General features: G+C 33.5%; 1 protein-coding gene across 1 annotated transcript in view; it reads left to right on the forward strand.

Moving 5' to 3' along the window:
• The window catches only part of LOC134177217 (uncharacterized), a 4,102-nt gene extending 612 nt beyond the window's left edge, over positions 1–3,490 (forward strand). The window contains exons 3-8 of the mRNA XM_062643982.1: positions 136–474; positions 860–1,129; positions 1,976–2,458; positions 2,522–2,659; positions 2,745–2,811; positions 3,148–3,490. Coding sequence (XP_062499966.1) covers positions 136–474; positions 860–1,129; positions 1,976–2,458; positions 2,522–2,659; positions 2,745–2,811; positions 3,148–3,295 — 1,445 coding nt within the window. The 3' untranslated portion in view covers positions 3,296–3,490. The remainder of the gene's footprint in view (positions 1–135; positions 475–859; positions 1,130–1,975; positions 2,459–2,521; positions 2,660–2,744; positions 2,812–3,147) is intronic.
• Positions 3,491–12,447: the final 8,957 nt, after the last annotated feature.

Consider the following 12,447-nt stretch of genomic DNA (forward strand, 5'->3'; position numbering starts at 1 on the left):
TTTGACACAATGCGCCATCTCGGCATGAAGGTGTGTCTGAAACAAAACCCGGCATTTTATAGACAAACTCACTTGCAATCATTACAAAAAAAGGATACTAATTAATTGATATTAATCAGCTTGTTGCTATTATAGAAGATGTTACGCTGTACAAGAGAAGTATTACGGTGTACCAACTTGTTGGCACTAACATTGTATTCACCCCTAATCGATCCGACATCAAACTAGGATCTGCATCGTCTCAAAAATATTTTTGGACCGTCAACGCTTTTGAAAGTAATTTTACCTACCAGTGGCTAAAAGAAGTCAAATCATCAACAGGAAAGAAAAATCCGGATATCTTCAAGTCGTTGTACAAACGTCTCCGCTCTTTAGCTATAACAAAGAAACACGATGGTGCGCGATTAACATATACTGTTCGACTAACAAATTCTTCGAGCTTTCATTCTGAAACGGCAACTCTACGTATAGGTGGTAAGATAAAATGATAACTACAAAAATAATTTTATCAACGTTTTTGACCATCTCTCAATTATTTTCAAATTTATCTCTGTGTTATAGAGACAGCTGCAGCGTATCAATTAGACTTTCAGTGCATTTCACCAACAAATTTTGAACAATCAGGACATTTTTACAATATGTGATTTGCACAGTTTGCATTTCTAAAGCATAATGGTGCATGAATAAAGTATAAATATAAACCACAAATTTTAGAAACATTTTAAAACAGAAAAACTAACCTGTTGCGGTAATTTAATATAAACAATAAACAAAAACAAAAGTTTTGATTTGCATATTTTTAAAAATTCTAAAAATGTTAATTACTGTTTTACAATATTAATTTTTGTTACGTGTTTAGAACTACCTAGTGTTTCGAGACAATCAAGCATTTTGATAGGTGAATTAGGATCTATTGTCGAGGCTTGTTTCAATGTCAGCGGAAGTCCCAAGCCTTTACTAAGAGTTCACAAAGATAGCAATGACAGCATCACTGCGATTTCTACCAACGTAACGAGAAACTGCGTCTATTTTGGACCTCTGGAAGTCAGTGACGCTGGAAATGTTAGTGTCACAGCAGAAAATTGTTTTGGACAATCAAACTTCACTCTTCAATTTCAAATTATCCAAAGTAAATTGCATTGTGTGGTAATAATAAAATCAAACGAAAGTATTCTCGTTAGGAATGAAAATCTATAATGTACTTTTACAAGCTTTGTAGTGACTATTGCTTTACAGTATATTAAATATAAAAGACAAATTATATTATATGTTGTATCTAGACTAATTTAGATTATAAAAATTAAAAAATATATTTTATAAACATTTAATTAAGGCAACTTTTATTATTTTAAATTTGCATTTCTAAACTCTATTCTACTCATCATTATTAAAATAGAAAATTATTGTTGATAAAGCACAACTTTCTGACGAATACATTAAACACTATTTTGTTGATTAGTTACTCAAGTAACTGCTTTTAAAAAGTTTTAGATAAGCATTAAACTCAGGTTCTAACAAATTTGCTAAGCGCAATCATACAAGAATTTTTTTAAAATTTGCTGCTGCTTGTTATTTGTTGTTAATTTTAATAGTAATATTTTAGATTGATGTTTTAAGACAGTGGCTTTTTGAAGTTGAGGAAATCTACAATTGTGTACGTTTCAAATTTTAGACGGTAATTTAACAATAAAATTAATATAAATGCATTAAATTTAAATTGTTGAAAATATAAATTTTTTTGAAACAACCAAAACTATAAGTGACTATTAAAACTTTAATTTAAAATGGTCAACCCGTATTTTTGTACTTATAAAAAAAGTAGAGTAAATGTTTACTACCATAGCAATCATCCACTATAATTATGTAATACCTGAGTTTAATCTTCATTAATACTAATATGTAATATTAGTAGTCGTTCATTTATTCACTTTGCATTCGTTGTTTGTAATTTGAAATACCTCATTTCTATGTCTAGAACCGTCTCCTAGTCCAACTGTTTCAAGACATACCTCTCAATCTAGAGCACATACAACGCAACTCCCAACAAACAATAGAATCAAAACACAAACACAACAAATACATAATCAAACAACTGATTTTTCCTTTTCAGCATTCATTTTGAGTAGCAATGGAGGAAGTGTGGTGTCGAGTAACTCGAAAATAACTATGTCTGTTAATTCCACACTAATAATGCAATATACTTTGACCAATTTGTACGATAAACTACACATTCGTCACAATGAGAGGGCAACGGATCGTGTGTTTGACCGCTATCCATTTTTAATCATACCAAACGTACAACAATCAGACAGTGGAATATACGAAATCATTGCAAGAGATAGAAATGTAAATACAAGTCTGTATTTTACGCTTCAATTAAAGGCATCACCTTCTACAACGGACAACTTAGCTACACCATCAAGTCACAACGTGCTTGAGCTACGTGACACGTCGGAAAGTTAGAGCATTTATCTTTTAATAATTTAAGAAATTATTTACAACTTTCCTATTGCTAATGTAGAAATTGAAGTGTGGACTACAGCACTCATTGTCGTCTCGGTCTGTATTTTTGTCTTTGGTCTACCAACTGCTTTCCTTGTTTACAAATATCGTCAACGCTTGAATTTGTTGACTCGCAGGCTAGCCAACTCAAGTGAAGGTAAAACTGTTATGTCTTCTTTCTTCAACAGTTACTTTTGCAAATTCTTCTACTGTTACGTTGTCTCTAATCGTTTTGTCAAAAGGAGAACAGAGAAGTACCACATATTCCAACGTTGAAGACGTCAAGCAGAAAGCGATCTTTACTAAACGGTAAACTGTGTGTGAGTCAACGAGCATCTGGATAGGCTAATCGACCCATCAGGTTGCTTTTACTATCTATACACAAACAAACGACACAAACGCTAACGAATATTGAAAAGTCTGCTGCACAAAATGCGTCTTGTAAAGTCTGCCAACGTTAGCAAGATATAACAAGGATTTGCCAAATACAATAATTATTACAATATTAGTAAATCATATACTATACTCTCATTTAATTGTTTAAATTATTGATTAATTACTATTTTTAGATTGAGGGTTTTATACATTGATATAACCCTACCTAGGCAACGTTGCTTTTCGTATTTCACCAAACTTATTTTTTAGTGGGGAAACAGTGAGTTTATCGAATTCGACGGCTGCATGCGGCGACGCTGTCTACGAATGTGTCAAAGAGGATCAAGTGCGACAAGCCACAATCGAATCATCTCATGATGTTAATCAAGGCTATGCAGCTTACGGAATAACAGTTTAATCTCAACTTTTTGAAGTACTTTTTGCTAAGAGTGTTTGTTATTCAGTTGACTTTAACGCATGTATGGCAAACATCTGAGTAACTGTCAAGTAGCTATAGATCTTTTTTTCAGCATGTTTTTGTGTTAATAACGTAGAATAGGAAGAGTCTATGCATTTTGCAAAAAGAAGTCTAGTTGTAAGGCAAATTGAAAGCCTGCAGTGCAGCAATTTATGTACCTAAAATCTAGTTAACGACATTTAGGTAGCGACATGAAATCAACGTTGAAACTAACTAACAACATTTAACAACGCCTATTTATACGAATGACGTTTACTATATTTCTTAATTGATAAGGATTGGATGTTAATTGCAAAGACATTTAAAGGTCAAAGAAGAGCCAAAAATGCTGCTATTTGTATACTCAAATTAAATCTTTGTCAAAATTTTACTTTTAATTATTCATATGTTAATTAATAGACTAGCACAAATTATTCCCAAACTCTTAGTACAGTTTCACGCGTACAGTACAACGCCAAATCGATGTATTTGTCTGCCATGTCAGTACACTAACAACCACCGTCGTTGCGTGGTCCTCAAGTTTCGAGAGCTGATAAATTAGACCACAAACCACGCCAAATTATCACACGCAAAGTCACGCCCATTTTCTATTTTTCTAGCTCAAAGTTTGTAGACATTTAATTAAGTAAATTAGTATCAAATTCAAGTTACAAATAAACTGTGAGACTGAGTACCGTCAGTGTGCGTATAAAGGAGTGGAAACACTGTTACTGTCCGTGCCAAAAAGGTTTTCATGGCTCGCTGCGATCGTCAAAATTAAATGGAATCTTGATAACAATAGAATCCAGAAGACCAATGAAGTGCAAACGACGCTGACCAATTTTAGCATTTCAGTAATGTAGCGAGCAATATAAGTCTAGATATAGTTTTCTAATTAATAGATAGAATAAACCTGTGGAGAAAGTACCGTGGAGTGCAAGCAAATCACTAGGTAGCGGAGCCGCAGGAAATTCCATTCTCCGGTCAATCGGGTTGTCGACCGTAATTAACTAAACATTCTTGAAAGAATTGAGGGATAGGCTTCTGCATGCCTTCTTGATGTGGTCTCCTTTGACTCTGCCATTGCTGTATAGCGACGTCTTAAATAAGTGATGTTCATGCTCACTTTAACTGTCCACGACTTCTCAACACTGGTTTTATCACACTGAAATGATGATGTGTATTGTAACACACACACACACACACACACACACACACACACACACACACACACACACACACACACACACACACACACACACACACACACACACACACACTTAAACACACACACACACACACACACACACACACACACACACACACACACACACACACACACACACACACACACACACACACACACATTCACACGCACACGCACACGCACACCGACAGACCTCAGTACGCTTCCGCAGTGGGGGCGCACCGAAACGTTGACTTTACTTGCAAAAAAATCTCCTCGAACAAGGTCTGACTATCGTTATCATGTGTGCAACCAATCTAAGGCCAAATCTTCGCTATTATTAAAGCAAATCACTCATAACGATGCACCTGTTATTTGCAGAGACAGAATAGTTTTATATTTTAATCAATAGTAGAGGTGTTCCTAGATCAGCAAGATTCAATATTCAACAATTAATTATTTCAAAAAGCAAGATGATCAAATTAACAATAAAGCGACATTTCGTTGATACCTTTTCACTACATTGTAATCTCAATTTAAAAATGGACGTTAATTAATTAAATTTTGATAACATCACTGACTATAATTATAGTTGATGACTGTATCTACGTACGGGGTATTTTAAGAGTGTCTTGATATTCAGATGTCACACCACATTCGTGTGACACGTGCAAAGCAACCAAGAGTTACAGTTTGTGCTGCTATCGCGGTTCCAGAGTTGGCAAACTTTATCACAATTATATTGTACGCTGTACTTTGCTATAGTAAGTTCACTTTCTTAGAAATTATCATAATAACTCGCAGCCATATTGTATCTACGTTATGTGCAGACAGCAATGCTCAACAAGCAACCAAACTTTCATCTTATTCTCTTTCGGTTATGTATTGTTGTCGCTATTTTGGAGTCGCTTTCTTGTGACCAAACAGTAGTTTGCCCTACAGGAAGAGATAAATTGCTATACTCATGCTCGCATAGTTTGTTTGTCTAGAAAATAGCTATGAGTTTTATCTCAGCGTTTAACTAGGATAGCTGGAAATATCACACATCCTACGTGTATAAGAATGAGGCTGGCCGGTGTCTCTTTGTTTATTCAACAACAGTCTAGGCCACACCCATTCAAGACGAATCGCAAGTTGTACGTCCAGCGTGGGAGGGATGGGTGGATGTGGATGGGTTTGGTGGGTGTGGGTGGGATGGGTGTGGGTGGGGTGGGTGGGTGTGGGTGGGTGTGGGTGGGTGTGGGTGGGATGCGCCAGAGACGAAACAAAAGCTAAAAGTTTAGCAAAAGAATATCATAGCAATCGACCTTCTGTCCGCTTAATCGCAATATCTTGTCAATCACATGTGAGTGTGTCTGAAACAAGAACCGGCATTTTATAGACAAACTCAGTTGCAATCATTACGAAAAAATATATTGTACAAATTATTTGATGTTGATCAGCTTGTTGCTATTATAGAATATGTTACGCTGTACAAGAAAAGTATTACGGTGTACCAACTTGTTGGATCTAGCATCGTATTCACCGCTAATCGATCTGACGTCAGACTAAGACATGCATCATCTTCTAACTATGTTTGGACCGTCAACGCTTTTGAAAATAATTTTACCTACCAGTGGAGAAAAGAAGTCATATCGTCAACAGAAAAGAGCCCTGCAATCTTTAGGTCGTTTTACAAACATCTCCGCTCGTCTACTTTAACAAAGAAACACGATGGGGTGCGCTTAACATATACAGTTCTACTAACAAATTCTGTGAGCTTTCATTCTGAAATGGCAACTCTACGTATAGGTGGTAAGATAAAATAATAACTACAAAAATAATTTTATCAACGTTTTCGACCATTACTCAAATTATTTTCAAATTTAACTCAGTTGTTTTAGAGATAGCTGCAACGTTTCAATTAGACGTTCAATGCATTTCACCAACAACTTTTGAACAATCAGGACATTTTCACAATATATAATTTGAACAGTTTGTATTTTAAAACATAATGGTACACGAATACAGTATAAATCAAAAACAACAAATTTCAGAAACTTTTTAAGACAGAAGACTAACCTGTTGAGGTAATTTCATACAAACAATAACGAATACTAAAGTATGGATTTAAGTATTTTAAGATATCTTAATAGTCAATTACTGTTTCATAATAGCAATTTTTTACGTGTTTAGAACTACCTCGTGTTTCAAGACAATCAAGCATTTTGATAGGTGAATTAGGATCTATTGTCGAGGCTTGTTTCAATGTCACTGAAAGTCCAAAGCCTTTACTAAGAGTCAACAACGAAGGCAATGACAGCTTCACTACGGTTTCTACTAACGTAACGAGAAACTGCGTCTACTTTGGACCTCTAAAAGGCAGTGACGCTGGAAATGTTAGTGTCACAGCAGAAAATTGTTTTGGACAATCAAACTTCACTCTTCATATTCAAATTATCCAAAGTAAATTGCACTATGTAGTAATAATAAAATCAGTCGAAAGTATTCTCGTTAGAAATGAAAATCTGTAATGTACTTTCACAAGCTTTGTAGTGACTATTGCTTTACAGCATATTAAATATAGAAAGCACATTGTACTATGTTGTTTATAGGTTAACCTAAATTAAAAAAAATTATACATGTTTATGAAAGCAACTTTTATTATTTTAAATTTGCATTGTCTTAACTCTATTCTACTCTTAATACTAAAATTAAAAATTATTGTTGATAACACAACTTTCTGACAAATACAGTAAACACTATTTTGTTGATTACAAAAGTTTTAGATAAGCAATAAACTCAGATTCTGACTAATTTGTTTAGCACAATTATACAAGAGCTGCTGGTTGTTATTTGTTGTTCATTTTAATAGAGTACTATTTTAGATTAATGTTTAACGACAGTCGTTTTTGGAAGTTGACAATCTACAAATGTGTACATTTTAAATTTCAGACCGTAATATAACAATATAATTGACATAAATGTAATTAAATTTAAACTGTTAAAAATTAGATTTTTTGGAACAACCAAGAGCTATAAGTGACTATTAGAACTTTAATTTAGAATAGTCAAACTGTTTTTTGTACTTATAAAAGAAAGTAGAATGCAAGTTTAATAGCAAAGCATGCACCTACTATAATACCCAAGTTCAATCTTTATTAATACCGATATGTAATATTAGAAGTCGTTCTTTTATTCACTGTACATTCGATGTTTGTAATTTGAAACACCCCATCTCTATGTCTAGAACCGTCTCCTAGTCCAACTGATGCAAGACATAGCTCTCAATCTAGAGCACATACAACGCAACTACCAACAACCAATAAAATCAAGACACAAACACAACAACTAGATAATCAAACAACCGATTTTTCCGGTTCAGCATTCATTTTGAGTTACAATGGAAGAACTGTGGTGTCGAAGAACTCGAAAATCACCGTGTCTGCTAATTCTACACTAATAGTGCAATACACTTTGACCAATTTGCACGATAAAGTACACATTCGTCACAATGAGAAGGCAACGGATCGTGTGTTTGATCGCTATCCATTCTTAATCATACCAAACGTACAACAATCAGACAGTGGAATATACGAAATCACTACAAGAGATAGAAATGTAAATAAAAGTCTGTATTTCACGCTTCAAGTAAAGGCATCACCTTCTAGAACGGACACATCAGCTACACCATCAATTCACAACGTGCTTGAACTACGTGACACGTCAGAAAGTTAGAGCATTTATCATTTAATAATTTAAGAAACTATTTACAACTTTTCCATTGCTAATCTAGAAATTGAAGTGTGGACTACAGCACTCATTGTCGTCTCGGTCTGTATTTTTGTCTTTGGTCTACCAACTGCTTTCCTTGTTTACAAATATCGTCAACGCTTGAATTTGTTAACTCGCAGGCTAGCCAACTCAAGTGAAGGTAAAACTGTTATGTCTTCTTTCTTCAACAGTTACTTTTGCAAATTCTTCTATTGTTACGTTGTCTCTAATTGTTTTGTCAAAAGGAGAACAGAGAAGTACCACATATTCCAACGTTGAAGACGTCAAGCAGAAAGCGATCTTTACTAAACGGTAAACTGTGTGTGAGTCAACGAGCATCTGAATAGGCTAATCGACCCATCAGGTTGCTTTTACTATCTATACACAAACAAACGACACAAACACTAACGAATATGGAAACGTCTGCTGCACAAAATGCGTCTTGTAAAGTCTGCCAACGTTAGCAAGATAAAACACTCGTTTGCCAAATAATGTAATTATTACAATATTATTAAATCAAATACTATACTCTCATTTAATTGTATATATTATTGATTAATTACTATTTTTAGATTGAGGGTTTCATACATTGGTACAACCCTACCTAGACAACGTTGCTTTTCGTATTTCACCAAAATTATTTTTTAGTTTGGAAACAGTGACTTTATCGAATCCGACGGCTGCATGCGGCGACGCTGTCTACGAATGTGTCAAAGAGGATCAAGTGCGACAAGCCACAATCGAATCATCTCATGATGTTAATCAAGACAATGCAGCTTACGGAATAACAGTTTAATCTCAACTTTTTGAAGTACTTTTTGCTGAGAGTGTTTGTTATTCAGTTGATTTTAACGCATGTATGGCAAACATCTGAGTAACTGTAAAGTAGCTATAGATCTTTTTTCAGCATGTTTTTGTGTTAATAACGTAGAATAGGAAGAGTCTATGCATTTTGCAGGAAGAAGTCTAGTTGTAAGGCAAATTGAAAGCCTGCAGTGCAGCAATTTATGTACCTAAAATCTAGTTAACGACATTTAGGTAGCGACATGAAATCAACGTTGAAACTAACTAACAACATTTAACAACGCCTATTTATACGAATGACGTTTACTATATTTCTTAATTGATAAGGATTGGATGTTAATTGCAAAGACATTTAAAGGTCAAAGAAGAGCCAAAAATGCTGCTATTTGTATACTCAAATTAAATCTTTGTCAAAATTTTACTTTTAATTATTCATATGTTAATTAATAGACTAGCACAAATTATTCCCAAACTCTTAGTACAGTTTCACGCGTACAGTACAACGCCAAATCGATGTATTTGTCTGCCATGTCAGTACACTAACAACCACCGTCGTTGCGTGGTCCTCAAGTTTCGAGGGCTGATAAATTAGACCACAAACCACGCCAAATTATCACACGCAAAGTCACGCCCATTTTCTATTTTTCTAGTTCAAAGTTTGTAGACATTTAATTAAGTAAATTAGTATCAAATTCAAGCTACAAATAAACTGTGAGACTGAGTACCGTCAGTGTGCGTATAAAGGAGTGGAAACACTGTTACTGTCCGTGCCAAAAATGTTTTCATGGCTCGCTGCGATCGTCAAAATTAAATGGAATCTTGATAACAATAGAATCTAGAAGACCAATGAAGTGCAAACGACGCTGACCAATTTTAGCATTTCAGTAATGTAGCGAGCAATATAAGTCTAGATATAGTTCTCTAATTAATAGATAGAATAAACCTGTGGAGAAAGTACCGTGGAGTGCAAGCAAATCACTAGGTAGCGGAGCCGCAGGAAATTCCATTCTCCGGTCAATCGGGTTGTCGACCGTAATTAACTAGACATTTTTGAAAAGAATTGAGGGATAGGCTTCTGCATGCCTTCTTGATGTGGTCTCCTTTGACTCTGCCATTGCTGTATAGCGACGTCTTAAATAAGTGATGTTCATGCTCACTTTAACTGTCCACGACTTCTCAACACTGGTTTTATCACACTGAAATGATGATGTGTATTGTAACAGAGATGTAGTTAACGTCATCGTCGATCGTCAACATACTAATGTGAGATTAAGCGGATTGTCATTGTTTAGTAACCTAAAATTATAGTTCTGCTTGAAACGAAGTGAAATGCCCAAAATATCTGAGGGAATATACCTTTCTCCTGCTCCCCCTCCCAACGCTACGCCGATGCACACACACACACACACACACACACACACACACACACACACACACACACACACACACACACACACACACACACACACACACACACACACACACACACACAAACACACACACAAACACATGAAGTAAACAATTGAATGATGTACTTGTCTGCATGCTTTGTAAGTAGGTAAGTACATCGATCACAATAACAAAGATGGCACTTCAATGTGTGATGGCGAAATTATATGCCTGACTAACTCGTAAATTTAAATTTTTAATTAATTGACTAGCTAATGTTACGCAGCTATTGTCGTCTTTCTGCAGTGTTAGTCGAAAAAGGACATGAAAACAAGCAGTGCACGGCTGGCATGTGCGGGATCTACCAAGGACAATAATTCTCTAAGTATATGATGCTATTTGTTGTTTCTGATATCATATTTACTCCAAATAAGTCGGACGTCAGACTACATGGTTTAACGTCTAAGAAATACGGATGGCACGAATGGAATGGTAAAGCTAACTTTGTTTTGGAGTGGGGAAGAATCCAGAGTTGTCAGACGAAACAAAACTTTATTTCAGGACGTATTACAAACAGCTCCGTTCATCTGCTATAACAAAGGAATTCGATGGTGTGCGCCTACGATATACAGCTCGAATGAATGACAACACGAGCTTTCATTCTGGAACGGCAACTCTACACGTAGCAGTTAAGCTATTAAATCATTAAAAGTAATGATTTGTTATCGCTTTAGATTACCTAATGAATTCTTTACAATTTTATCTGATGATAGAGTTATAGATGCATCAGGCCATTAAACAAACGTTTAACAATGTTGTATGACCGTTATTTGCTATTCAAAAACCAAATCAGATTATCTATTACAACATACTGTATGATGTGCACAGTTAGTATATCAAAAATCACAACGACGCAAAAGTAACATGAACATCAAATGTACAATTTTTAAAAAATTTTAAACACAGTAGTTACGTTAATATATAGACAAATAAATAAATAAATAAATAAGTAAATAAATAAATAAATAAATAAATAAATAGATAAATAAGTAACTAAATAATAATAAATAAATAAATAAATAAATAAATAAATAAATAAATAAGTAAATAAATAAATAAATAAGTAAATAAATAAATAAATAAATAAATAAATAAATAAATAAGTAAATAAATAAATAAGTAAGTAAATAAATAAATAAATAAATAAATAAATAAATAAATAATAAATTAATTAAAAAATAGATAAATAAATAAAGAGATAAATAAATAAATAAATAAATAAATAAATAGATAAATAAATAAATAAATAGATAAATAGATAAATAAATAGATAAATAAATAAATAAATAAATAAATAATTAAATAGATAAATAAATAAGTAAATAAGTAAATAAGTAAATAAGTAAATAGATGAATGAATGAATGAATGAATGAATGAATGAATGAATGAATGAATAAATAAATGAATGAATAAATAAATGAATGAATATATAAATAAATAAATAAATAAATAAATAATTAAATAAACAAATAAGGAAATAAATTTATAAGTAAATAAATAATTATACATTTGCATCTTTAAAAAATTAAAAGTAATGTTGCTTTTTAAATATTTAATAATAGTAATATGTATGATTATTTTTGTTACGTTTTTAGAACTATCTAGTTTTTTTAGAAAGCGCAATTACTAAATCATTAATATTTGTAAATAAAAAGGCGTAGTTAATTACCATTTAGCCAGATTATGTTTCAATGTCAACGGAAGTACCAAACCCTCACTCCTAGTCAACAAATCAGACCATAACAACGACGTCGTGTTTTCTAGTAGTACTAAAAGCGGCTGCATTAACTTCGGACCTCTGAAACTTGGCGACGCCGGAATTGTTACTATAACAGCAAAAAACTGTTTTGGTCAATCAAATATCACTATTTCCATTACACTGTCCAAAGTAAATCTACTCTACATTAAACCATATTCTAA

Source organism: Corticium candelabrum, chromosome 3 (genome assembly GCF_963422355.1).
Source record: "Corticium candelabrum chromosome 3, ooCorCand1.1, whole genome shotgun sequence".
Classification (NCBI taxonomy): Eukaryota; Metazoa; Porifera; class Homoscleromorpha; order Homosclerophorida; family Plakinidae; genus Corticium; species Corticium candelabrum.